This window comes from Protopterus annectens, chromosome 1.part0 (assembly GCF_019279795.1).
Source record: "Protopterus annectens isolate FY-2018-M chromosome 1.part0, PAN1.0, whole genome shotgun sequence".
Taxonomy (NCBI): domain Eukaryota; kingdom Metazoa; phylum Chordata; order Ceratodontiformes; family Protopteridae; genus Protopterus; species Protopterus annectens.
Genome location: NC_056725.1, coordinates 1,356,137,009 through 1,356,164,924, shown reverse-complemented (window position 1 = coordinate 1,356,164,924; position 27,916 = coordinate 1,356,137,009). Strand labels below are relative to the sequence as shown.

The following is a 27,916-nucleotide window of genomic DNA, read 5'->3' as shown; positions in this document are numbered from 1 at the left end:
AATATCTACTGTTAAGAAACCATAAGATGGATCAAAAGGCAAACTATTAAGATTATTCAAAAAGTGCCAAGAATCATGACAAATCTGAACCTCTGATTGTAAAGCTGACTTCAACCTTAGGTCTACCCATTTAGCACAAGCATAGGTTATAGATTTACGTCCATCAATAATGGGTCTCAAAGGGGGATCTATCATATTTTTATGGAGTTTGGGGATGCCAAAAATAACCGGTGTTAAGGGTGCTTGCATGCTTAAATAAATAAAAAGATCTGTCAAAAATGTTCTAATACGCTGATATGCCTTATTAAATTCATTTAAAGACACTTTGGTATAGTTATCTGTAGACAGCATGCCATACATCCTATTATTATACTCAGATTCATCCATAAAAATGACCCCCCCCACCCTTGTCAGGTTGCATCACACGTACATTTTGGGCTTTAACATAAGCAATAAATTCCCTTTCAGCAGTTGAAATATTACTATGTTGAAAAAAAAATATTCACACAATTGTTATCCATTAAAGTTCTAAAATGCATTTCGGAAATTTTTTCAAAAAGGGCTAAGGTAGATTGTAGCGGTGGGTTAAAAACACTAGAAACACGTTCACTAGATATAATACTACTGTGATTGCCAAACATTACTTTAAGATTCATCTTTCGAACAAAAACTTTCAAGTCACAAATTGTCCTAGCTAAGTTAGGTTTAAAATTGGGCACAAAATTAAACCCCTTAGACAGAAACTCCACCATATCTTGTGGAACTTCAACTGAACTAAAATTATAAACATTAAAGTCCCTTCCAACACTTTTATACACAGTCAGGGTATCATGCTGATCCACAGAAACTACCTCTTGCGGCGGTTGTTCTTCCTGCGTTGCTGTCTGGGACCTCGGTTGGAAAAACCCGTACTGGACGCCGCCCTGTTGAAAATCCTGATTAGAGGTGTTCTGTGGGTTCAGATTGTTGGCTGGTCGACCATTATGATGTTGTTGGTTGTTGTGTCTTATTATTTCACTACACCGAACACCAGGACTACTTGGAATGTTGTTTGCTCGGGTAGTGTTTATGATGTCATCAGAAACGGACATCCTCAAATTGTCCGTCTCCGAGGCAACTGAATAATCATTTGTAACATTGTTGGGAATGGGCGAAGGATCAGGGTAAGCCCTATTTTGGTCATATTCTAGCTTATCCCTGTTCAATTTTCAAATTTTTGTGCCCATGATTTTACTTAAAAGTGAATCAATACTAGAAAAGATCCTTTTATAGTCATACTCATATCGGACAAAATCAGGATCCAATATAATGTCATTCTCTAGTTTTTCAAGTTGCTGTTTCAAATCAGACATTTGCTTGTCATAATTGATAAGTGCTTCCAAAAACTCAGTCCTTGCTTGTTAAATAACTGAACTAGTTGTAAATGAAACTCTTTATAAGACCGGAAGGGTACCTCCATTGTCTCAAGCCTTTTGGAACCAACTTAAATTTGATACATTCCCTGAAATACAGGATCTCAGTTTGTAATTTCTTGTACTTCAGTAATTTATGGTCAAATTCCTTTAGGCAAAAAACAATGTTGTTAATTACTTTGCGTTCACCAGAATTATGACCCAAGCTAGCAGAACCAAAGGCAAAGGGCGCTTTAATAAAGTCATTTAGGGTAGGCATACCAAGTCTATTCCCAGAACTATTGCCCAATTGTCCAATGTCATTACCATTGTTGCTGTTACTATTACTGTTCTCGTGAATAGGAGGACCAATTACCACAGGTCATCCCTCCTCGACTCTTGAGGTCGAAACAGAAGCTGTACCAGAGGTATTGCGTCGAGCATTGGAATTAACAGTAATACCAGGTCCAGGTCCAATAAGATTGGAAGGCCCCTGTTCGGAAATTCTCCTCGACAGGTCATCAACTTTGTTAGTTAGCTGCTGGACCAAGGCTGTAAGGACACCCACGCCATTCACCTCTGAAGATGGGCTAGTAGACCCACTGCCAAGACCATTAGTTAAACTTTGTGAAAACAAAGACTGGGACTGTAGAATACTGCTCTCCGCCATGAAACCAGAAAAATCCAAAAGGAACACAAAACTGTATGCAAAAATGAAAAAGCAGAGAAACCAATCCACAGAAACTATTTATTGTAAGTGCTTTCGTACGTAAAATCCATGCACTTCCTCAGACAACATAACCCAGTAAATCAAGACTTATATAGTAAACAGAAACCCAATAAACTATACAATTACATTAAATTAATTAATTACAACTAAGGACACCCTTACATTTAAAGAAACTTTCATACCTAAAAACTTCATACTTAAAATAATCTACACAATAAACAGGTGTTTAAAAATAAATAACCTATTTAAAAATGTATATATGTATTTAAATTTTTATTGTATATGTATTTTTCATACAAATAAATAAATAAATACAACTGAACACATTAACATTAATATTGGTACTTATAGTATGCTAGCCTGTTTTTTACCTTTCCAAAACCTTCAATTTCAACAAGCATTTAATAGAGCAGGCATCATTCAAACCAGGGTAAATATGTGCATTTGTTTGTAGCTGCCATAAAAGTTCCCGCTCCTCTAGTTTGAGCTGCCAAGGTACCCTCTCGGATTTTTTGGAATACTATCCACAACAGTGAATTGGAAACTGTGTCCCAAATTCACTTATGTGTCTCGCTAAAGCGTTGGTACTAATACCCCTGCTTATACTGTAGATATGTTCATAAATACGCTGTTTGAAACAACGTTCAGTTTTACCAAGGTAAAAAACTGAACAAAAACCTTACATGTAGCCAGGTAAACTATACCCTGGTTATCGCAGGTGTATTTTTCCTTAATAAAATACTTAACCCCTCTGATCCTACAGGTTGATCCAGTTTGTATAAACTTACAATATTTACACCTCCCACATTTGAACATGCCTCGTACTTGTTGGTATTTAACAGTCGGGGTTTCAAATAACATTTTAAGATTACGACCTCTTCTAAATGTAACAGTTGGTCTCATGCCCAATAAATTGCTAACAGACCAGTCCTGTATAATGAGATTCCAGTTATTACTCAAAATATTCCTAAATTCATTAGCAATTTCTGAAAATTGGATCAAAAAAGTGGTAGTATACCCGCCCTGAGATACTTGTTTTGAACTCTGGCAACCTGATGAAACATTCACCAACTCTAGACTATTTTAAGTATGAAGTTTTTAGGTATGAATGTTTCTTTAAATGTAAGGGTGTCCTTAGTTGTAATTAATTAATTAATTTAATGTAATTGTATGGTTTATTGGGTTTCTGTTTACTATATAAGTCTTGATTTACTGGGTTATGTTGTCTGAGGAAGTGCATGGATTTTATGTACGAAAGCGCTTACAATAAATAGTTTCTGTGGATTGGTTTCTCTGCTTTTTCGTTTTTGTATACAGTTTTGTGTTCCTTTTGGATTTAACTGTTGGAAAAGCTACTGAACATAAATTGCCCAGTAATAAACAGACGGTATTTTTTTTTTTCGAATTTTAAGTCTCGTTCCATCCACATGTGAAGGACATTGCCCCACCTTACTTACCTTGCTTAAATGCATTAATTCTATAGTAGCATAACAGTGAGAAAAGGGGAAATAACCAGAGAGGATGAAGACAATATATCGAATCTTCTTGCACTTCAGGGACAGTTATAGCAAATAGGTTAGCGACATAGAACATCAGTAAAATGTGATTGAGAAATTGGTGGTTTACAAGTTAGATGGTAGCCACATGTAGAAAAGTCATTGTGTTAACATATTTAGATATGCGTTATTGTACATATAATTCTTTGGCACCAATATGATTGCAACGTTCTACTTCCTAGAATTGAAATTTTTGAAATAAATCGAGTGTCATAATATCAAAGGTGTAGTTACATTGGGGCAAAAAGAGAGACTGCCCTGGTTTGCTGGTTCTCGGGGGAATTTGATTGGCAGTGTAGATGAGGTGACAGCTGGTTCATTCAGGTAATCTGTGTAGTTATTAAAGCTGCTGTGATTGCATTTCTGGCTGCTGAAATGCTATTTAGTCTGTGTTGCAGTTGCATTCTGTGTAAATGGGCACACTTAGCACTATCTAAGAGTTGCTCTTTGATCCTTGATTTGCAGTACTAATTAGACAAGACTGCTTGCAGGGACAAATTAGCACATCTTCTACAGTGCTATTGCTCACTTGTCTTGCTTGTAGTGAGTGTCTGTGTGACAAGAACTGCAGCAAGAAGCTGGTATAGCTTTTTGCCACAGTTTCTGAAAGGTGTTTTATGAGAGTGCAGCAAAAGAGCTGTTTTGTAAATTTATAACAACTCTTCAGTTAGGCAGAATCCTTTTTTTTGTTCTGAACTATAGAGGGTATTGTAGGGCCTTTAACTGTGACTTTGTGTTTTTCTCGACTCCATCTTCCTTTCTTGGGTGAGGATGGGGTGCCATTTTACTGCTTTAAACAGGACACACATTTACCTAGCTACAGTTCTGCACAGAATTATTGAAGCCATTTCCCTTCCTGTCACCCTCATCCTAAAATATACTAACTCCCTAATTACAAGTCCACACACAGCTTTGGAGAAATCAGGATCACTTGATTTCAAAATATATCTTTCTCATTTACTTCATCAGTGTGATTTACAAACAGCAAGTGTTTGTTTGAACTGCCAGTTCAAAAACTGTACACTGTTAGGTCAGCAGTTTAATGAACAAGTGCTCATCAGGAAACATTGAAAAACATCTGTATATTTGTACATAGTACTTTTGCCTTTTCAGGAATTATTAGGCTTCTTTAGCCTGCCAAAAGAGCATTTGTTTTTGCAATCTTTTTTTTTCTGGGAGAAAAACATATGAGTTACTTTGAATGGCAAGACAGCCGTCTGTCATCCACAGTACAAAACTACAACCTGACTGCCTGTGCAATGTTTAACTGCTGAATACATCTACCAGAAGATGACTTTTGCCTCCAGATGAATTTCCATACTTTATGTATCAATTCTTGTAGCAGGGATCATTGTAGCTTTTTTTTTTTTTTTTTTTTTCTGGATGCCAATCATTTGGGGAACCCTCGATCCTTTGCATAATATATATATGCTGCACGATCACCTCTTAAATCTCTACTGTTAGAGTAAGTACTTTTATGGTTGTTTATTAGTTGTTCCTTTCTGAATACCTGCAGATTACTTTCTTGATTATGTTAATGTGTGGCCACTTAAAAAAAATAATAATGCGTTGCTGCTGTTTTTTGAATATAAGTAATGTAGCACAAAAATTAGCAATAAAAAAAGGGTTGTATACAGCAACAGACATCATCGTGTGCAAAAAATGGGAAAAGGGGGGATATGGATGGAGGGTTACAACAACAAAGTAGTATTTTATCATAGTCAGTGCTATTCATTTCAGGTTTCATCCTCCTTTTGCTGTAGATATGATATAGATAGTTCACATTTTAGGCTAGCAACTCATCATCATCATCATCTTTCTTTCCACGGACTCTTGCATAATTAGTGCCACAAAGTCCATAACAACTAAACTTTGATGTTTCTAATGTAAGTATACCCTTCAAAAGAGTAATAGGTATTGCTTTTCCTTTGAGTGTTTATCTAGTAATGTTTTATTGTTTATATTTCTGCAGTTGTCTTTGGAATCTCCAGCAAGCCATGTGCAAAGTACGTTTGGAATTTACAGCTTCTTGACAAAATTGCAGATACTGTGCATCGTGACTGGATACTGCACATTATACATGGATTTTGTGGACAGTCAAGTATCCTTTAAGTTTCTACAAGCTTGAATTCACATTTCAGTATGTCTGACTTCTAGAAGAAGGTGAAAAAATTCCTGATGTATTCTTAGGAAACAGTTTGCTCTAGAAAGCTGAATGTTGTTGTTGTGGTTTGTCTTTTGGCTTTTCCCGGTTAAGGGTCGCCACAGCGGAACTCCGGTCCGCTAATGATTGGCAGTAGATTTTCACAAATGCCGAGGTGCCAGCTCGACGTTCAACCTTCAACAAAGGCATGCCCATTTACGCATGTCTTTCGAATGCCCACCCAACTGCGGGGAGGACATGCAGACTCCACATAGAAGGCACTCTCCGCACTTCAGCCAAGAATCGAACGGGAGAACCTCTTGCTGTGAGGCAACAACGCTACCGCTGCACCACCGTGGATTGCTCTAGAAAGCTGAATAAATAATTTAATTAGTAATGTTCACATGTAGTGCTGTAACTGCAGATTAACTCACTAGGTGACTGCACAACGTTTGTATAATTATTGTCTCATACCTCTATTTAGTTAGCCTCATTGCACTACTAAGGTCTGTTCAGGTGAAGTGGTGGAACTGAGCAACGTATGTAACATAGTAACAGATGCACTTTAAATGGTTTTCAACAGATTGCTCAGTGGACATTTGCTTCTTTTTGGGTTTCTGTGAAAGAGGGCCTTAGGTAATAGATACTAAGGTACTGGGACAGCTCTGAGTTTATGATTTTCTTTAGAAACTTTCATATTATGGAGAGTTTTGGTCTTTATTGAAAAGTTCTGATGAAGTTTGGTTGCTTAAGGATAGGCTTTATTATAGCTACTTTCCAAATGCTTTGCATTGTATTTTATGTAAGAGATATATATATATATATATATATATATATATATATATATATATATATATGTGTGTTGTAGAGGAATTATAATTGACTCCCTACAGTGGTATATGAACCAGAGAATGCAGGCCATCTGAACCTGGTGAACTGTCGATTCTTTTGTGTCTTTAGTTTTGATACCTTTAAAGTAAAATGGTGAAATGTAGAGTGGGCATTCAGTTGGATTAGTGGGACCTGTGCCAGAGATAGGGTGCTAGGAAGGTTGATAGACTCCAAGAGAAACTCAGATGGTGAAAATGTAGCTGTCATGTTTTGTGGACCCTGCATCACTTGTGGCATGACTGCCCCACCTTCACTGTTTGACCCATCACCAGCTACAGGTTGATTATACATTGCCATGCCAGCATCATACATTCTTAGTGACATATAGGCCATGACATTTGCTTCAGTCTCACTGAAATCCACCACGTTTGTTGTTGCTGCTGTACTTAACAGACAAGATTCATTCCTTAACTCTGGGAAGCACCACGTCTATAGAAACTTTACCAAAATTCCTGTATTTCAGAGGTATGTGATTGTAAGCGGTATTGCTACACTATGTTCCTCTAACAAAAGCTTGTTGGTACAGCAGTTATGACAACGAAGCCAATTAGTACTATTATCTGTGAATTGCTGCTTATGTAATGCACTGTCCAAATGTGGGAGTTAGCAATGCATGTCAAAGTGAATATGAAACATTTGACTTCTGTGCTTGTATATGCATTGACAGCAATTCACAGACAATAGTGTTGACTGACTTCAGTGTCATAATTCTGTACTAACTAGCTCTTGTTAAAACATTATGGTGGAGCAGTACAGTTTTTGTGACACCGCTACAACCATGTTAGTAAATGTATAAAATGTATAAATATGTTTTTTTTTCTATTATGTTGTTTATGTTAACATTGTTGAAACTGTGTGGAGCTTTTCTCCCCGGGCCTCTACTGAAAATGGACATATATCCAGCTAGACTAGCCCGGTCAACAAATGTAAAATAAAAATAAAATAAATAAATAAATAAAAATGTATCTCTGAAATACAGGAATCTTAGTAAAGTGTCTATAGAGTCTGTAGATCTGGTGCTTCACAGAATTAATAAAGGAGCTTTGTCTATTAAAGTGTTCCCTTGTAACCACTGTGGGGTATGTAGACCTGTGGTGTTTGGGCATTGTGGGGGCAGTGTTCCATCCACAAATATCATGAACAGTGGTGAAAAATGGCCCCTTTTTGTAATGAGAGGGACAGAAACAGAAAGTGGTAGAGAGAAAGCCTGAAGGAAGAGGTATGACTGTTTGCTAGAGAGTCATGCTGAGAGATGGAAAAATAGAGAAACAAGGCAATTTGAAGGCTTTGGAGTTAGAGAAGCTGTTACCAGTGGTGACATTTTCTTTTTAGTGGTGCAAATTGTCCTGGAGAGACTGAATTGACATTTCTGACAGTGTTGTGAATTTGAGAGCAAGAACTTTGTTTTGTGTGGAAAATGGGATTATGCTGGACTTAAAATGTTTGTGTAAGATGTAATAATGAAACTTGATAATGTTACATGTTCCTGAATTTAGCCTATTTTCTTATTTTACAACTATAGTCTGTGTGTATTGTGTGGAAGCTAGTGACATGCATTGAAGGTAGAGTGTTTCCCTTGTTTGCAATCAGACAGAAGCTTGGGATATTAAGCTAAAATGGTAAATGAAGTTAATTGTGTGTTTTATCTGAGCTAATATTTTCTCTAGAATACATCTGGTGGCGAATGTGAGCACAGTTCTGATGTTCTTAGTCTCCCATTGCTGCAGTCCTTACATATGGGTACTCCGCTGTCCACAATCGGCCCGAATACCAAAGGGCTAGAACCGGCGTCGGTCATCGGCGCCCGAGACTGACGCCAGATGCGTGCCAGTACAAATGCGCATGACCGACGCCATAACCTCAGTCTTTCTTGCCGCGTGGTCCTAAGCAGAAGCAGCATTTGCAAGTGCCGTTTGGCGTTCTGGAATTGTCGGTTTTCGAGTTTCAGACCGGAGACCAAGTTGGGCTAAGTACCCCGTTGGGGACACTTTTGTCTTTTTCTTGCCTCAGTATTGACGGATGTCAGAAAAAGTTAATAACTGTATTTCTTGTGGGAAACAGATTCCTCATAGGGATTACCATTCACTCTGTATTCCTTGTTTGGGGCCTGAGCACGACGTTGTTGGGTGTCGCTTTTGTGCTACTTTTAACAAGCGTACTATTAAACGTCGGTTGGACTGTGCTAGGCTGGTGTTTGGTAAACGTTGTAATTACAATATGCCGTCAGATTCGCAGACGCCTGGTTCTTCTAAAAAACGCAAAGAGAAGTCTTTGCGGTCCAAACAGGATGAGTCGTCCACTCCGGACGCCGGTTCTGGAGAACCACTGACTACTTCAGCGGCTCCTTCTGAAAGTTTACCTGAGTCTCAAGGGGAGCCTTTGTTACTACAGGAAGTGGCTTCTCCTGTGTTAGGCCAGGCTGAGGGTGTTTCTCTGATGTCAGTGGTTCCCTCCCCTCATAAGGTAGTTAGGCCTCCTCCTTCTCAAAGCAAAGCCCATTCTAAGTCTAAGTCTGCCCCTGCTGGTGCTAGTCCCCAGGGTCCAGCTCCTAGGAAGCACATGTTAAAGATGGCTGAAGATTTGATTACTTTAATTAGGGGTTCTATGCCCCCCCTGCGAAGAGGCCCAGGGTAGAGACAGAGTTGGAGGGTTTGGTTCAGTCTTCCAATGAGTCAGATTCCTCTGTAGAAGAACTTCAGGATTTCCCTCCCTATTCTGATTCGGAGGCTGAGGACACTACTCCCTCTGCGTCCCCTCCAGAAGATTTTTCTTTCTCTGAGACTTTGCATTCCATGAGGGAACATTTCAAATGGGAGGGCCAGGATTATTCTGATTCTCGAAAAAGGCTAAGAGAATTCTTTTTTTGCCTCAGCATAGGCCCTTGGCTATTCCCCCTGTACTGGATGTTGTTCAGGATGTATTTTCTGAGGCTGCCCTTAACCCAGATTCTCTGCCTCCTGCCCCGGTTAAACCAGATAGATACTACAGGGTTCCGGAAGCTCACAAGTACTTATATAAGAGTCCTAGGGCTGATCCAGAAACTATTACTCAAGGCCCCAAAGGTGTTGGGGCTTCTGTGGTTAGGAATCGAGTTCCTCTGGACAAGGATGCTAGGGCCCTGGATAGGTGGGGTAAAAAACTGTATACCTCTTCTACTTTGGCTATGAGAGCTTTAAATTGTCAGTTTCATATGCTCAGGTATCAAAATTATTTGCTGGGCCAATTGAAATGTAAAGTAGATGCTTTAGCTGAAGGTATTGAATGTAAGGAGCTTCAGGATTTAGTGCATGCTTCAGACCAAGTTGGTAAGCATTCTTTGTAGTGTGGTTTTGATGCTTTACAGGCTTCTTCCAGGGTGGCTGCTACTAGTTCAGTTGTTCGCAGGCATGCCTGGCTTAAAGATCAGACCTTGTCGGAGCATGTTAAGGCTCGAATTATGGATGCTCCTCTGCAATCTGATGTTCTTTTGGCCCTCCAGTAGAATCAGTTTTGAAAAAATGGAGGAAAAAGCTAAGTCTATGCAGACAGTTAAGGACTTTTACAGGTTCAGCCCCTAAGTTCAGTAGGAATTGGCCTGCTAAGGGATGGTCTTTCCCTCTTCGGATTATCAATCTAGGGGCAGGTCGAGGCGAGGTAGAGGTAGGGCTTCCTCTCAGGGCCCTGTTACTTCTAGGTCTTTGAGTTCTTCTACCCCTTCTGCTAGGGAGGGCAGGGGTCAGTCCTTTCGGAAACAGACCCAATGACCTTTGTCTTCAGCTGCCGGACTCTGCCTTGCTGGCAGCTCCTCTAGGAGGAAAACTGGGACTTTTCAAAAGGAATTGGCATTTGGTTACCCAAGACAAATGGGTGTTGGACATAATAAATCGAGGCTACAAATTTTATTTTCACACATTCCCTCCTTTCAAAGGTATGCCGGATGTGCCTCATCAGCAAAGACTGGAAGCACAGGCACAAATTTCTTCTCTGCTTCAGTTGGGAGCAATACAGGAAGTACCTTCTGCAGAAAGAGGCACAGAGTTTTATTCCCGTCTTTTCTTAGTGCCAAAGAAAGGAAATACTTGGAGGCCAATTCTGGATTTGTCCATTCTAAACATCTTTCTGGAAATTCCAAAATTCAAGATGTTAACACTGCAACAGCTGTTACCTATGCTGGGCAAAGATCACTGGATGGTGACTCTGGATCTCAAAGAGGCCTATCTTCACATTCCTATCAGGCCCAGTTGCAGAAAATTCCTGAGATTTGAATGGGAATTTGCATTATCAGTTCTCTGCATTGCCCTTTGGCTTGTCTACTGCGCCCAGGGTATTCACAAAAGTCCTGGCTCCAGTAATAGCTTTTCTCAGACTAACAGGAATTCAAATTTATCCTTATCTGGACGACTGTTTGATTCTGGCTCAAGGCAAGCACGAACTTCTTCAACATCTGCAGTATGTAATGACAGTTTTAAGTTGCCCAGGGTATTCTGTGAACGAAATAAAGTCCAGTCTAGTACCCTCACAAGAGATGTGTTTTCTGGGTGTAAGACTGAATACAGCTGCTCAGATGGCATTTCTTACCCCGGACAAACAAGGAAATCTTCACCTATACTTCCAACAGCTATCAGTAATGTCCAGGCTGACTGCAAGGACAGTCCTTCAAGCCTTGGGGTTCATGGCATCTTGCATTCTAGTACTTCCCAATGCCAAACTGCATATGAGGAAGCTACAATGGTATCTCAAAAGCGTTTGGACTCAACACAGCCACGATTTGGACACTGTCATTCGATTCTACCTTGCATTCAGAAAGAATTTCTGTGGTGGGCTCAGGAATGTCACCTAAACAAGGGGCTCTCTGTGACCCAACCAGAGGCAAGTCAGATATTGACGACAGACGCCTCGGAGTCAGCCTGGGGAGCTCATTTCAGAGGAAAATGGATTCAAGACCTTTGGCCCCCAGAGATACTTCACTTGCATATCAACATGAAAGAGATGCTGGCAGTTCAATTTGCTTTGGAAGGATTCAAGAGCCTACTTCAACCAGGACTGGTGTTGATTCGAACAGACAACACAACTGTCATGTGGTACATCAACAAGCAGGGGAACTCATTCTTACCCTCTTTGCAGACAAGCAATGCTGTTATGGGAAACTGCTTTGAATCTGCACATCACTCTTTGAGCACAGTTTCTGCCAGGAGCACAAAATTCGTTAGCAGATGTTCTGAGCAGACAGATTGTGGATCCTCACGAATGGAAATTGGACCCTCAGGTATTTCTTCAGTTGACCAGGGCTTGGGAACTCCAGACATAGATCTGTTCGCTTCTCCTCTGAATTTCCAACTGCCACTGTTTTGCACAAGGCTGTTTCATCCAAAAGCCTGGAAAATAGATGCACTATCCTTCAGTTGGAGCAACCTTCATGTGTATGCTTTTCCTCCTTTGCCTCTTCTTCCAAAGGTGCTGTTGAAAGTCAGGAGGGACAAACCTTGCATGATCCTTATAGCACCGGATTGGCCTCGTCAGCATTGGTACCCTCTGTTGAGGAGCTTAATTCATGGAGCACCTTGGCCATTACCACAGATTCCTCACTTATTGTCTCAGGAAAACAATCATTTTCTCAATGTCAGGGTGCAATCCCTACACCTGACAGCCTGGCGATTCTGTTTTAGAGAAGGAGGGCCTTCAGCTCCCTCAACAAGTTTTGGATGTTATTTTGGAAGCCAGGCGTCCTAGTACTCGAAAAGTTTATGCTGATAAATGGAAGAGATTTTTTCTTTGGAGTTCAGCTAAAGGCTTTGATGTCAAATTGCCTAATTTGAGTTGTACATTGCAATATTTGACTATTTTATTGGACAAGGGTTTGTCCTTCTCTTCTGTAAAAGTGCATGCTGCAGCTATTTCTGCTCACTATGATTGTGACCCTCCTTTATTTTCACATCCATTGGTTAAACAGTTTCTTTGAGGGGCAAAGAATATAAGACCCCCACGGAGGGCTCCTACTCCTACCTGGGATCTTAATTTTGTTTTGGAAAAGCTGACTCTGCCTCCTTTTGAACCTGCAGCTACAGCTGAATTGAAGTTGTTGTCTTGGAAGACTGCTTTTTTATTGGCTGTTACTTCTGCTAGAAGGGTATCTGAATTACAGGCCCTCATGGCAGTGGAACCTTTTCTGAGTTTTCACAAGGACATAGTTTCCTTACGTACTAATCCTACTTTTCTGCCTAAAGTGATTTCTGATGTGGCATTGAACCAATCTATACATTTGCCTACTTTTTATGCTGACCCCCAAAATGAAGGGGAAAAAGTTTTGCATTCTTTGGATGTACATAGGCAGTTAAGGTATTATTTGTTCAGAACCAAAGAGTTCAGAAGATCTCAACAATTATTTGTTTCGTTTGCTTTGACTTCACGAGGGAAAGCTGTCTCGAAACAAACTATTTCCAAGTGGATTGGCCATTGTATTGCTTTTTGTTACTCTCATCATGGAAAGGAGGTTCCAGTTGGGATCAGGCCTCATTCTACTAGGGCTACGGCCACCTCTACTGCTTTTTTGAGAGGGGTAGCTACTAAAGACATTCTAGAGGCAGCTACTTGGAGTTCTGTACATACCTTTACAAAGCATTATCATTTACCTCTTTATTCTAGGTCTAGGGCTGGGTTTGCCACTGCAATCTTACAGGGCATGTTAGCAGCTCCTACTGCTATTTAGTTGGCCAGCCTCCCTTTTTTCCGTTGCTCTGGGATTCTACCCATATGTAAGAACTGCAGCAATGGGAGACGAAGAACATAGTACAGTTTTGTACCTACCATAAATGTAGATGTTCGAGGATCTCCATTGCTGCAGTCCAATTTTCCCTCCCTCCTTCCCCCCTTTTCTTTTTAGGTTGGGGTTTGGGTGGTGTTTTTTGCATTCTGACGTCTGAGGCAAGAAAGACTGAGGTTATGGCGTCGGTCATGCGCATTTGTACTGGCACGTGCTGACGTCAGTTTCGGGCGCCAATGACCGACGCCGGTTCTAGCCCTTTGGTATTCGGGCCGATTGTGGACAGCGGAGTACCCATATGTAAGGACTGCAGCAATGGAGATCCTCTAACATCTACATTTATGGTAGGTACAAAACTGTACTTTTTTGCTACAGGTACCAGAGTGAGAATGTATGGAAAATTCTGACTTACTGTGAGTTCAACAAAAGTCACTTTCCGATTATATATTGAAATAGGGTGGGGGAATAACTCAGACAAGAGTTTTTGAATGAGTTTATGAATGCTAATTCAGCGGTGCATTTAAAAAAAAAGTGTTGTGAACTGTGGTTAAAGATTGTGGAGTTTGCTTTGCAAAAAGTATTTTTACTTAATCCAGAATGAAATTTAATTGATGCTTATTAAGGTGTGCTGATTAGACTCATTAAGGTCCTGTTTGCCACACCCAGTGCATAGAGGCAGAACCAGGAGCTAGACTCTGAGTGAAGTAAGTGAAATAATGATTAAACCAAGTTTATAAGAATTCCATGAGAAACAATGTTAAAATTACATGTACTGTAGAGTGTTTGTCAATGTGATTTGATTATCAGTATGATATGAAAGAACTTAGGAGTTACTTAAGAAGATCCCTATACTTTGTGTTCTAAGATGCTGAAAAAATGTTGAGAAAAACAGTATTACAGCATGAAGTAAGTGTTGCAGATTGCTAGCAAAAGCAATACTAGAATTTGGGTATGTGCAAGTAGTGAGTAGTGTTGAGTTCTCAAACTGCAAAAAAGTAGCTTATTGCAGTTTAAATGAAGAAGTAAAACCAATGAATTATGATGCATTGTGATTTCAAAATTACTTTTGACTAATGGAAAGTTGTCGTAATTCTCAAATGTAAGAAAATCTTGCTAGTATGTGCAAACTATGGAAAAGTAATGTATTCAACGAAAGTGAGTTAGTAAGTGATGTAAAAGTGTGGTAACATTTTTTTATGGCAGTACAAAGTCTTTAGAAACCATGGTGAAAAATGCACTGAGGAAATGTTTTTGTTTGGCTTTCTAAGAATAACGCAAGTCTGCCACATATGCATTTGAAAATGGTGACTGTAATCTTTGTTTTAAACTAAATTATAATCGGTGTCTGAAGTGGTAATGGCTTGCAAGTTAGTGCTTTGGTGGTATGGTTCTCCTGAAGCATTTCAAAAGTACTGATGTGCAGATATAAACTCAGTAATGTTTCTAAATTGCTCTTTCTTCTGTGACTGTACAAGAAAAAAAAATGTTGTGGCTTCCTCTAAGCAGAATGGATTTTAAGCAAAGTTGGAATAGATGGCTTCTGAAAATGAAAATAAAATTGCATTGCTTCAAAAAGATACTGTCTTGATGTGGAGAGTAAAAAGATTGCTTATTTGACCAAGGGTCTCTCCAAACTCTAGGAATGGAACTTGAATTGCATCAGTGAAGCTGTGTCTGCGGGGGGAGGGGGGTAACAAAGGAAGGTAAACTGTTGAAGAAATTTCTGAAAATATTTGGCATGGAAGATGTGAATTCAATGCTAGGAGGTTGGAGCGAATTTACATATTATTCCCCAACATGCAAAAACTGGGCTAGGCTAGACAGAATTTACATTTCACAGGAACGTGTGCATTTAATTGAAGGTCTTGATATGCACCCAGTAACTATTTCAGATCATGCAGCAGTAATAACTTAAAAAAAAAAAACTACAGGGTAATGAAGTAAAAATGAGACACACTGGCACTTTCCCCACCTATCTGTTGAAAAGAGAGAAATTTAAGGAATGCGTATTGAAAATTATTCAGGAGCTATTAGAGAAGATAGAAATTTCTTTGGAAAATATTGCTAGTGAGTGTGATAAAATTAGAGTTTAAAAATAGGTTGGAAATAAAAGAAAGGAAAGATATGGTTAAGAAGTAACTGACACATGTTAAAGTATTGCAGAATATGGGGAATCTCACAGAATAAGAAGAGGAGCAACTCCAGAATGCTAAACAGAAAATAAGAGATGACCTTGATAATATGCATGAGTTTAGAAAGATTGCTGTTAAGCAACTGTTTTTTGGTTATAACCCTTAAGAACAAAAACATTTAACACAAAGACTCAAGTGACAGAAAGTTGAAAGGGCTGTTGCCAGTCTTAGAGAGCCTGTAACAAGGAATGTAACAAGAGATCCTGTAGAGGTATTAGAAATATTTCAGAAATTCTACAAAAGTCTGTATAAAACAGAGAAATATGGAACTCAAGAAAAGGTACAAATGGAAGTGTTTATGGAAGAATTAAATATGCCAAGGTTAGAGGTAGATGAAGCTCATTTACTAACAGGATAGGAGGAGATGAGATAAAAATGGTGATGTATAGCCAATCTACAGAAAATTCGCCAGGAATACATGGTATTTCTGTGGAAGTTTGGAAGCTAGGAGGGGAAAAAAACTGATAAAGACCTGGTAGGTTTTGTTTAACAATATTTAATAGAAGGAGAAGTACCAACATTCTGGAAAAAAGCAGTGGTAGCTGTAATACCTAAAGAAGGTAAAGATCTATCAGATCCAGCTTCATACAGGCCCATTCCAATTGTAAACCATGATTTTAAAAGTGTTAATGTCTATAATGGCTAAAAGAATGTCAGAAGTGATGCCAAAATTGATAGATCTGGACCTGTGTGGTTTTGTGGAGGGGAGGCAAACATTTGATAACAATAACAGAACACTGATGCTTCAGATTGAAGCAGACTGTAAGAAAATACCACTGTTAGTGGATCTCGATGCAGCGAAAGCATTTGACAGAGTAAGCTGGGACTTAATGAGCAGGGCAGCGGAAGCATGTGCATTCCCTGATAAAATTATAAGGTTGATTAGGAAGAGATATGAGGGATCGGAGGTGAAACATAAAGTGGGTGATGTCCTCTCTGATAATTTCTGCTTGAGCAGAGGAGCCAGGCAGGGATGCCTGCTTTCCTTTTGTTATTTGCATTTAATTTAGAACCATTGACAAGGAAAATAAGGGACTCAGAAATTCAAGGATATATTTGGTATGGTAGTCAAGAAAAGCTGACTCTGTTTGCAGATGATATTATTTTTATACCTGACAAAAACCAGAAAAGGACATTGCAGTATTGTGGAACATTTTGAGACATTTTCAGATCTTTTCAAGAAACAAAATTAATGAAGCTAAAACAAAAGCAATAGTGGTAAAATTATGTACCCACACATGAATTGATTCAGCAATATCCATATTTATGGGGACATAAAATTAAGTGTTTAGGAGTGTGGATTAAAAATGATTCTGGTGTGGCAGCTAAGGATATGTGGAAAGAGACTAAACAAAAGATAATACAAAAAAATGAGAAACTGGAAGCTCTGTTATATGGATATGGATAGTAAGATACAAGCAGTTAAAATGTATTTAGTCCCTTTAGACTTATACTCAAGTCAGGCATATTTTTATCATCCAGAGGAGAAGTTGTGGATAGCAAATCATAAAGAGCTGAAGGAGTTTACCTGGGAGGGAAAGACGGCAAGAGTCAAGTGGGCTAAGATGATTCTTCCAATAGAACTAGGCAGATTGGGATTCTCCAAATTGAATGGGTGTTTCAGAGCTACCCAGTTAAGGCTCCTATACATAGCACAAGCAGAAACCTATAATTCAAAGTGGAAAGAGATGATGATGAAACAGGGCGGAAACTAAAGAAACAAGGATAGACTGAGATCTTTAAGAAGAATAGCAATAATCATACAGAATATTAACATTCATAAAGTAGCAGAAAGCATTCTAAGAACTAAGCAAAAACAGAAATGAAGAAAGGAGATTCTGCCAATAGGGATGACTGCAAATAGGTATTCAGACAATTGGCAAAAGGGGTCTGGAATTCATTGGAGAAAACTGGCAAAGGAAAAGGGAGCAAATAACTAGTGAGGGAAAAGTAATAGAATTGGAAGATGCCAAGAATTTATTTGGACTGCAGTTTAGAGGTTGAATTTCCTATCAGAAATTGATATCAGAGTATAGGCAAAGAGAAAGAAATAGGGAGCTCCTAAATGAAAGACCAGCACTGGCAGAGTTTTTAGTAGAATCTAGAACAGAAGCTGCCATTAAAAAGAGATAATTAGCACAGCATGTAAAATATTGCATGGTAAATATAAGAATCAATCGGAGAAGTTTAGGAAGGATTGGGAAGAGCGACTGGATAAGCAATCGACAAAGAAACAATGGTACATATATATATATATATATATATATATATATATGTTTGTGTGTGTGTGTGTGTATATATATATATATATATATATATATATATATATATATATAGATATATATAGTTACCTATGAAAAGATTGATCAGCTGAAATATCGAACTCCATATGGTCGATATTTCAGCGGCTCGATCACTGTAAAGTATTAAAAAACCAAGAAACACAAAGACATTATTGCAGGGGGGCAAGTCCCCCTGCAACCCCCACACCCCCTACTTAAATATACCAACTCCGAGATTGCACTACAGCAGGGAATAGGAATAATTCCTGTTCCGTGCTGTATTGTTGGTGTAGCGCAATCTCAGAGTTGGTATATTTAAGTGGGGGGGGGGGTACAGGGAGCTTTGCCACCTCCCCCCGCAATAAGGTCTTTGTGTTTTTTGTTTTTGTTTTTTTTAACACTTTACAGTGATTGAGCATCTGAAATATCGACCATATGGTGTTCGATATTTCAGCCGCTCGATCTTTTCATAGGTAACTCATATATATATCTATATATATATATATATATCTCTCTCTATATCTATATATATATATATATCTCTCTCTCTCTCTCTCTATATATATATATATATATATATATATATATTTTTTTTTTCCCTCTTGGTAGATGTTTACATATTTGGAAGCTAAAAAATGGGTTTCCAATATTACGCAGAGAAAATCAAAGAAATTTAAAAGAGATAGTGAACAATATACCAATAACAAAGCTTATATTTGGCCTGATAAGAGTTTTAGGGATTATTTTAACGATGAATTCTGTGTATATACACAGCAGAGGGAAGAGAGAGGGAGTTTTGGTGATCCTCACCCCTATAAACATTACAACCATAAGGGGGATTTTCAGAGGGGAGGAAATCAACATACACAACCTTACAAAAATAGGCCCCAGAGGCATTTGGGAAGGAGGTGGTATTAGATTACAAGAATCAATATATATCTGGATCAGCCTTTAATAATAGTGCCAACAATTTAGATGGGATTGAAATTAAGGGGGAAGTATATACATTTAATAATTTTAACATCTTTAATTAAATTGATTTGAATATAGATAAAGTTTATTTTGATTTATTTACTAAAGGGATGAAATACATTCCAAATCCTAAATTTGACGTGGTAGACATTATTATTGAGTTCAAAAAATTCATTAGAAAAGTTAATTTAGCTATTTATTTTAATAATTCGAGTACACCAGATAATGAAAATTATCCCTATGGAGTACATTCTGGTATACCATTTAAGAAAGCTAGTTGTTTCGTTCCACCATGCCACCCCGGTATTGAAATGTTTGAGAACATTATTATCAGGGAAATGTACCATGAGTCTAGGAAACTCAAACATCACTTCTATCAGTAATTTGACACAAGAAGAAAAATTATTATGTGATCTCAGAGAAAATATGAATATCAGAGTGATGAAACCTGATAAGGGCGGTGGAGTTGTTTTATACGAGAGTACGCAATATATCAAGAAGATATATGATTTATTACATTATTCTGGCAACTACACACCCATTTCCATTAACGAACTTAATATCGCCTACCAAAGAATTGACTCTCATATAGAAGAATATTATATTGAAGGGAGAATTACTAAAGAGATATATGACTCATTAATTGTAAAATTTCCTAGGTTAGCCACTTTGATAGGCATTCCCAAGGTCCATAAAGACGTAGGTGACCCACCCTTCCGCCCAATTGTCTCTGGCAGCAAATCCAAGACCTTCCCATTAGGGAAATATATAGACTTTAAATTAAAATTTCTATATGAAAAAGTTCCTCACATGGTAAAGGATTCCTGGTTTTTTTTGAACAATTATCCTATTAATATGAATTTTGATAACATCATATTTCTTACTATAGATGTTATAGATTTATATTCTTGCATCCCTAAGGACAAAGGACTTGAAGCCTTTAGTTCCACTATTTTTAAATATTCCCACTTGGAATGGGATGAAATTAGGTTATTAGAAGAAATTATGTCCATTGTATTGGACAACAACTTCTTATATTTCGAAGGTGAACACTTTAAGCAAATTAAAGGAGTGGTGATGGGAGCCACTTGTGCTTCCATTTATGCAAACTTAGTTATGCTTCATTGGGAGGATACGGTACTGTTCACTAATGAATATTACAAGTATGTGAAATACTATTCCAGGTTCTTGGACAATATATATATTTTATGGGATGCAGATGTTAAGACCTTGGAATCATTTATTAACTTTTTAAATATGAGTAGGGAATACTTGAAATTTACTTATTCTTATAATAACACAGGGTTACCTTACTTGGACACTTTTATTCAGTACCAAGCGAACACACTTACTTCCTCAATATATAGAAAAGACACTTTTTCCAATAATTATTTACATTATAGTAGTTGCCATCCAGAGCAGTTGAAGAATAATGTATTTAAAGGTCAGTGTGTCCGAGCTGCACGAATGACTTCTAATGATGAATTATTGAATTTAGAATTAGGCTTTATTAAGGAGTTATTCACACAAAGAGGATACCCTGTAACCATGATGGACAACACTATTCAATATATATTACAATTGAGGGACAATAGATATCAACCGTTATTAGGAAGGAAATATATTTTCATTACACATGAGGCACAAGCTTTTCAAGATAGTAATAAAACACAAACTAAAACTGCGATTACTTTAATAGGTCGTTTGTTGTACAGTTTAATATAGCAGTGAGTTATATCAAGAAAATAATTTATGATTTTTGGTACATTATATCCAAAGACATCCAGCTATCCAAAATGTTGGGCTCCAAACCCAATTTTATTTTTAAAATGGGAACCAACATCAAACAAATAATGGAATACAAGTACACAGGAGTAAAAGACAACAAGTTGATTCATATACGGAGCCCTAAATGTGGTACTTGTAGACAATGTAAGTTTATGTCCGATGAGACTATCATACATCTAAGTAACTGACATAAAAGTACTGTAATAAGGAAGGCTGGAAATTGCAATAGTAAGATGGTGATATACTTAAGCATTTGTCAGAAATGCGCTTGTTTTTATGTAGGAAAAACTGAAAGAAATCTTAGGAAAAGGATTTATGATAATTTATACTGTATAAAGACCAAAGACAGTAATAACGCACTTTATAGACATGTTGACAGAGAAGGGGATGATCATCATTTTAAATTTATCATATTGGAGGCCATCAAAATTGATCCTAAGGGAAGAGACATTAAAAGTTTACTTGGTTTCAAATGTATAATAGGACTGAGAATCTAGAAGCCATCTGGATTACCAGATTGAGAAGTACAGAAGGGCATGGTCTCAATGAATGCATTCCACTGAAACCAAGATTGAAAATGAGGCCACTGAAAAGATGATTTTAAAGTATTTATATGTTTTTTTGTTTGTGTTTGTTTTATTATCCAACATATATTAAATGAGGTTTATATTTATTGTTTAGGTTTTATATATTATATGTATTTTTATACGTATTTTTTATATATATGTTAATCATTTTTTGAGTAGGACGTTAATTGTTTTGTATCATGTGATTTGCATTGTGTTTATATAGGTGTGTCTCATTAGTGCTTGATGTACACCTGAGGAAGCTCATTTTGTGAAAGCGCTTGTGTTTTTGCACTAGTAAAGGCCTTGTTGGAACTTTATAGCTGTCAGCGTCTCTTTTCATGTGGTTTTACATTTATCTTGTGTTTGAGACGTTTGGTGTGGATTCTACTGGCAACATTTTTTATTCTTACTTAGTTTCAAAGAAGTTTGGTGGCAAATATACTTAGATGCCACTGCACCCCCCAGGTTTAAACAAATTCATATCTATCAAATCTTTATTATTATCTTATTAAAATGACATTTTATAATGACATTTTTAAATTGATAGTTTTAATAGATATTTTTATATTTTTATAGACCTAACCACAGTTGTCTCATGAGTTATAAACTTTTTCACTATATAATAATTTATTACTGTATTTATTACTATATAGAAATTTATTGTTATATGAAGTTAATTTTTTATGATTAGGTTTTTTGATTAAGCTTTTTATGGATTAGGGATTTAGTAGGAATACATTATATATGGTTATTTTTTATATATTTTATATTATTATTTTCATCTTGTTTATGTAAATGTATTGCATACTTGATACCAGCAACAGGATAGTGTAATAATGTTGTAAAAGTTTTTTTATTGTTCTTAGATGTCACTGTTACTTTAAATTCTATACTTTTTGTATTGTATTTTGGCACCAGAAAAGGTGTATAACACCTGCAATGAACTATGTCTTTAGTTCTGATGAAGCCCAGATACACTGGGTGAAAGCGCTTAACTTTAACTTGTTTGGTTTTGTTTTATGTGATTTTAGCCGCTTTTTATTACATCGGGAGTTTGCACGTTATCCCGTGTGCCTGTAGTGACTTTTAGTGATATAGTTGTGGTGTGAGAGCACTTATCGGTGTATTCGCATTCGTTTTTTACTCATTTGGTATTTTCCGTTGCTTTAGATGTTTACATACATATTTTTATACCCCAAGTAGACTCCAGAGAATTTTTCCTCAGGTAGACAGCAAATGTTGGAGATGTGATGGGGAATAAAGAGGTTATTGGGAACATATTTTCTTGTAGTGTAATGAGTTGACAGACTTTAAAGATTCCTGCAGACTACTCGGTTGGAGATACTGGGTGAGCACATTGGTGTAAATGATTTTTCTGAGCTATAATACAGAGTCAGCCTTGCTGAATCTAATTATGGTGGCTGCCAAAAAACAGTTAGTAGAAAATGGATATCAAAGTTTAATCCAGCTGTACTGGAAGTACTGAATATAGTAACAGAGATAAAACAGCTGGAATTGGGACCTTTAAAAAAAGGGTAGGAGCAAATTACATAGGAAAAAAATAGGAATTGAAGGAACAATGCATACAGGGGAGGAATGAAGTTTAAAAGAATGCAGGACTCGATTGAACTATTTAATATTTCACTGACGGTGATTGGGTAGATTGTTCTTCTTCTTTCAGCTTTTTCCGGTTAGGGTTCGCCACAGCGGAACACCAGTCCGCTAATGATTGGCTGTATTTTTTTTTACGGGTGGCGAGGTGCCAGCTGAACGCCCAACCTTCAACGAAGGCACGATTGGGTAGATTGTAAGTGATGTTAATTAATGTTTGCTACTAGGATTATGTCAGTATGGTTTCTGATGTAAAATGCTTGCAGCTGGGATTATGTCAGTATGGTTTGTTTTCATTATATATGTATGATTTCTGTCATAAGTGATAATTTTCTTGTTTAAAAAAAGTAGGTAGTGAGATCTTTAGAAAAGGGTAGAATTCAATTACATTAAAAAATAGAAATTGTGGGAACAATCCAAGCATGAAAATGTTTTGAGGAAGAAGGAAGTTTAGGAGTAAGCAGAAATTGAACAAATTATGTAATGTTGCTTTGATTATATGATATATAACAGTGGGTCTACTTTGTTTCGTTGAATCTCATTTCACCCCGACCACATCGCTGAAAACTCAAATTACTGAAAACTCATTTCACTGAACTGAACTTGTATATGGCACTGTGTAGAGTACTGTAAGGCAAGTAAAATGCATATGCCCTTTTCCCCACTGTAGTGCGATCCTGGAGCTAGTATATATAGTTAGGGGGTGTGGGGGGGCACCCCCCCACTTATTTTGAGTACATATTGTCTTCTGGAGAGAGTTAGTCATTGGTGGTGTAACTATGCATGTCTATTGTGTAAAATGTATTGTGTTTGGTAAAGTACAATATAAAACAAACAAGGTGGGGAGCTGTTAAACAAAGTGACAACACAAGCCAAAGGGAAAAAGTGTGTTTTAAAGGGGTTATAAAAATCAGTATATACACTGGAAAAAGATCAAAGTTTACATGAAAGACAAAAGTGGAATCAGTTTCATATTCAAGCTGAGATGGTGTGTTTACGCAGTGGGAGGGAAGAATTGTGTCAGGAGCTGGAGATGGTTAACAGTGCTTTGCTTGATTTAAAAGTAAAATGTCAGAAAATACAAGCTGAGAGAGTGAGTAACTAAAGGCATATCTCTAAGATACTAGAACAAAATCATTACTTGTACACGGGCTCTTGATCACAAGAGTGAAGTGGCCCAGCTTATACAGCAAAAGAGATCTGAAATTGTAAGTGCAATGAAAGTTGGCTCTTACCCATAAGGAACTCAAAAAAGATATTGATAAGTGAGGATTACCTCTTCCAAAAGATAGTTTTATAGACATCTGTGTAATTGACAGAATTTATTCGACTAAACAGTTGGTTGCCAAGTGTACAAGAGTTGACAATTCTCTGGATTGGGGAATATGCCCTTTCTTTGAGAATTTTGCTTTCTCAGGAAATAATATATATAATTAGGAGGGGGTACAAGAGGATTTGCCTCTCACAAAAAAAAAGCAGTGTTTTGTTTTGTATTTATTTTGTTTGCACAAAAGGTTGTTGCTTGGCCCACGCATAGTAGCTTATCAACTTTTGCAGTGTATATATAATTAGTGGGGGGGGGGGGGTGTGCAGGAGGACTTGTATCTTCTAAAAAAAACAATGTTTTGTTTTGTATTTATTTTGTTTGCGCAAAATTGTGTTGCTTGCATATGAGTAGTAACTTATCAGTGTTTGTAGTGTTGATTTTTTTTTTGTTAATGTTGTGAATATCGACATTTGGGTTGTTCCGTAAATGTAAATAGCTCCCTATATATATATATATATATATATATATATATATATATAGATAGATAGATATATACACATATACAGAGAGAGTGACACGCACACATACACACACAGACATGCAACACATGCACCAACAGTAACTTAAATGCGCTTAGGCAGAACTAGAGCAAAATATAAAATGAAAGCAGTGTTAAGCTGCTGGAAGGCAATAATTGCATTGCAAGACGAATGAGCAATATGATGATATGCCCAGGTTAACCACTAATTGTAAAAATCTGGAAGCTGAAGATAAAATCCAAAGCAGATCTTCGGAGGAATCAAACAGTAGGTTAAAACAATGTCTGGTAGATATGATACAAGAAATGGGTTCACAAATGTAAAATAATTCCCTCAAGCAGTAGAATGGCACATTAAACTTCTGAAGAAGAGAATTGACTAATAGAATAGCAGAGATATTCAAAGTCTGAAAGCCATAGAAACATATGAACAGAACTGTACTGAAGTACAAATATGTGTACCTGAAGAGATCTTAGAGTAAAGTATTATGGAATGTGAGGATGCAGAAACAAACCTAAGCCAGTCTGGAAGTGTACAGAGTGCTCAGATTTTCATAAAGTTGAGTATGGGCTCCTGGGGTCTAACCCAATTGACTAACCACTGATGTTAGATTTAAACGTACACTGAAATGAACCACTGACTGAGATACAGCTCATGAGTTCATGAAATACAATAATAAGAGTATCAAATAGCCTGATGTAGAAATTGCACTTCTGTGTAAGAAGGTGGAAAACAGCCAAGCATGCAGCTGTAGGAAGTCTTGTGTTGCAAGAGAGACAGTGCCACACTGAATTTAGAATTTGAAAATGAAAGTACAAGCTGGAAAAGAAAGTACTACAGAGTAGAACATTTGAGCCAGCATTACTCGAGAAAGGATGAAGCAGTGAAAACTGACACCTCATATAAAATATAAACCCTTTGGTACAAAACCAGTAAAAGTCGGTAGCATGTTTCCATGCATCATGTGTGCATAATTAAAATGTAATTAGTTGTTTTGGCTCCATTTGACAACATGGGAGATTATGTCAATGGTTCTAACACTGACTGAGCAAAAAATTGCAGTTGATGGAATAAAACCTATTAGAAGGAGTTTTCTTTCAACGAAATAGCACAGGTTAATCATGTGATTCATGTCATATTGTTGGAGGGACAGAACAAACTATACTGAAACCATTGTTCTGAACTTACTAATAAAAAAGGTGCAACTGAAGATTAATGCATTGTTCCAACTTATTACCCATAAAGAAAAGTCCTTAGAAGAGAGGACTGTTTATGCATCAAGGTGACTGCAGTGCAATACCTGTTCCCAGGCTGGGCATTTTGACAGAAACTATCGCAGGGGGAGTAATGGTTTGAGAAAAGCTACCACTTTTCTTTTGAGATCTTGGGACAGCAGAAATGAGATTAGGCCAACTGATGTCACTCATACCCATGACTATGAGTTGTGGGTTTGTGGTATAGTGTTCAATAATGACCACTTTTGGGGTGAGTGGAGCTATGTTGTTTGTGCATTGTGGGAGGGGCATTCCACCCACACTGCCTGAATAGAAGAAACCATGCCCCCCTTCTTGTGAAAAAGGGAGGAACAAGAGCAGGTAGAGGAAGAGATGGAGCTTAATGGAAAAGACATGAGAGTCTGGTTTGTGGAGCAGTCAGATTGTGAAAGATGAGGCAACTGGAGAGCCTTGGAATTTGGCAAGAAACTGCTTACATGTGGTGACTCTGTTTTTGTTCATTGACGCAGACTGTTTTGAAAAGACTGAACTGAAATTATAAGCCATATTGTGAGTCTGACAGCAAGAACTTTGTTTTGTTTGGAAGAAGGGACTGTATTAGACTAAGAAATTTTAATCTGCTAAGATATAATATGAAGCATGATGGCCTTGCGTGTTCCTAAATGATTAAACAAAGTTTATTATTGCATTTTACAACTGCAATCTTTGCGTCGTCTATGAAAGTTAGTGGCATGTATTTTATAGGTGGAGAGTTTTTCCTGATTGGGAAAAATTGTCCAGAGAGGCTTAAGACATAAAGTTAAAATGGTAAATGATGTTAATTTTGTGTTATCAATTAATAATTCCCCAAAGCACTACAGCCCATAGCATGATGGTTCAGCTGTGTTGCCGTATCCTAGCATTGTGGTACAGAAATAAGTAGCCTGCATGTAATTCATATACTTACACCCATGTGCATGGGACTACCATTTTGCCTTGTAGATGGACCTGATTTGGCCATGGCTACTTCAGGGACTGGGACATGTAGGGCTGCAGCTTGTTGCATAAGGGAGAGCATAATGTTCCTGTCCATCCCGCAAAGTACATCAGAGAGAGGCTGCTGGGGGGCAGTCATTATGGTCTGTTTTGTAAATGTATGCCTGGCATGAGCTCCCTGAAATGCTGAGTGATGCCACTGGCCTCACCTGTTTTGGTGAGCAGTGCTGCAGTAAATGCAGTGACCTAACACAGCATCACCCTGACCTGTTTCCCCAATGGGAGATAAATACTTTTCAGGCTGCCTCTTGAATCTCATTTTTTTGTGTTACTTTTTGTACTAATGTACTTGTAAATACTTACTTTGTTTTCCCGCAGTGAAGGACTGGCAACTTAACATTTTTGGGTGCCACACAAGGCAGAAGTGGCTCTCCAGCCAGCTGGGTATGTATAACATTAGTAGCAGGTTGTGGCGTGGCTATTCTTGCAACACTTGTGTTCAATAGTTTTTTTCAATTGTGTTGCCGTTATGCAAGTCCAGTTGCGGAACAGGCAAAGGTGAGGCTGAGGTCACATTAGTATGTGGCAGCCACTGTCTCTGTCACTGTGTCATCAGTGGTCAGCAGGTCAGCCTGCTTTATGTAACCTGATGGGGTCAGTCATGACATCTGTGTTCACTTGTTAGGAGGAAAATGAGGGCTGCTCTCCTAAAAGTGAACTGGAGTTGTGTCGCATGTTGTCCTGCTGTCAGATATGGAGACTGGTGGCTACTGATGTGTTTTGGTAAGTGGGTTCTTCCCTTGGTAACATAGAGCACCTTCTAGTATGACCGATGTGGTCAAGAAACCAACAAGGCCCACCCATCAGGCTGCCAGGTGAATGATGCCCGGCTTTGTTGCACTATGGGCAGCCTGGCATCTAGTCATGCCAAAGCCCCACTCTATCCTCATCCTGGTGTTTTCCTCACTTATGTGCAATTTTCTTTTCTTGTTCATTGTCTAACCTTGTCTAGCATCATGTGACAATGTTTTGTATG

At 37.9% G+C, this 27,916-nt stretch overlaps 1 protein-coding gene across 4 annotated transcripts in view; it reads left to right on the top strand.

The window, feature by feature from the left end:
* The window catches only part of FIG4 (FIG4 phosphoinositide 5-phosphatase), a 3,828,182-nt gene that overhangs the window by 1,127,462 nt on the left and 2,672,804 nt on the right, over nucleotides 1-27,916 (top strand). For all 4 annotated transcript variants that reach the window (XM_044066775.1, XM_044066785.1, XM_044066766.1 and 1 more), the window contains exon 8: nucleotides 5,650-5,778. In XM_044066775.1, coding sequence (XP_043922710.1) covers nucleotides 5,650-5,778 — 129 coding nt within the window. The remainder of the gene's footprint in view (nucleotides 1-5,649; nucleotides 5,779-27,916) is intronic.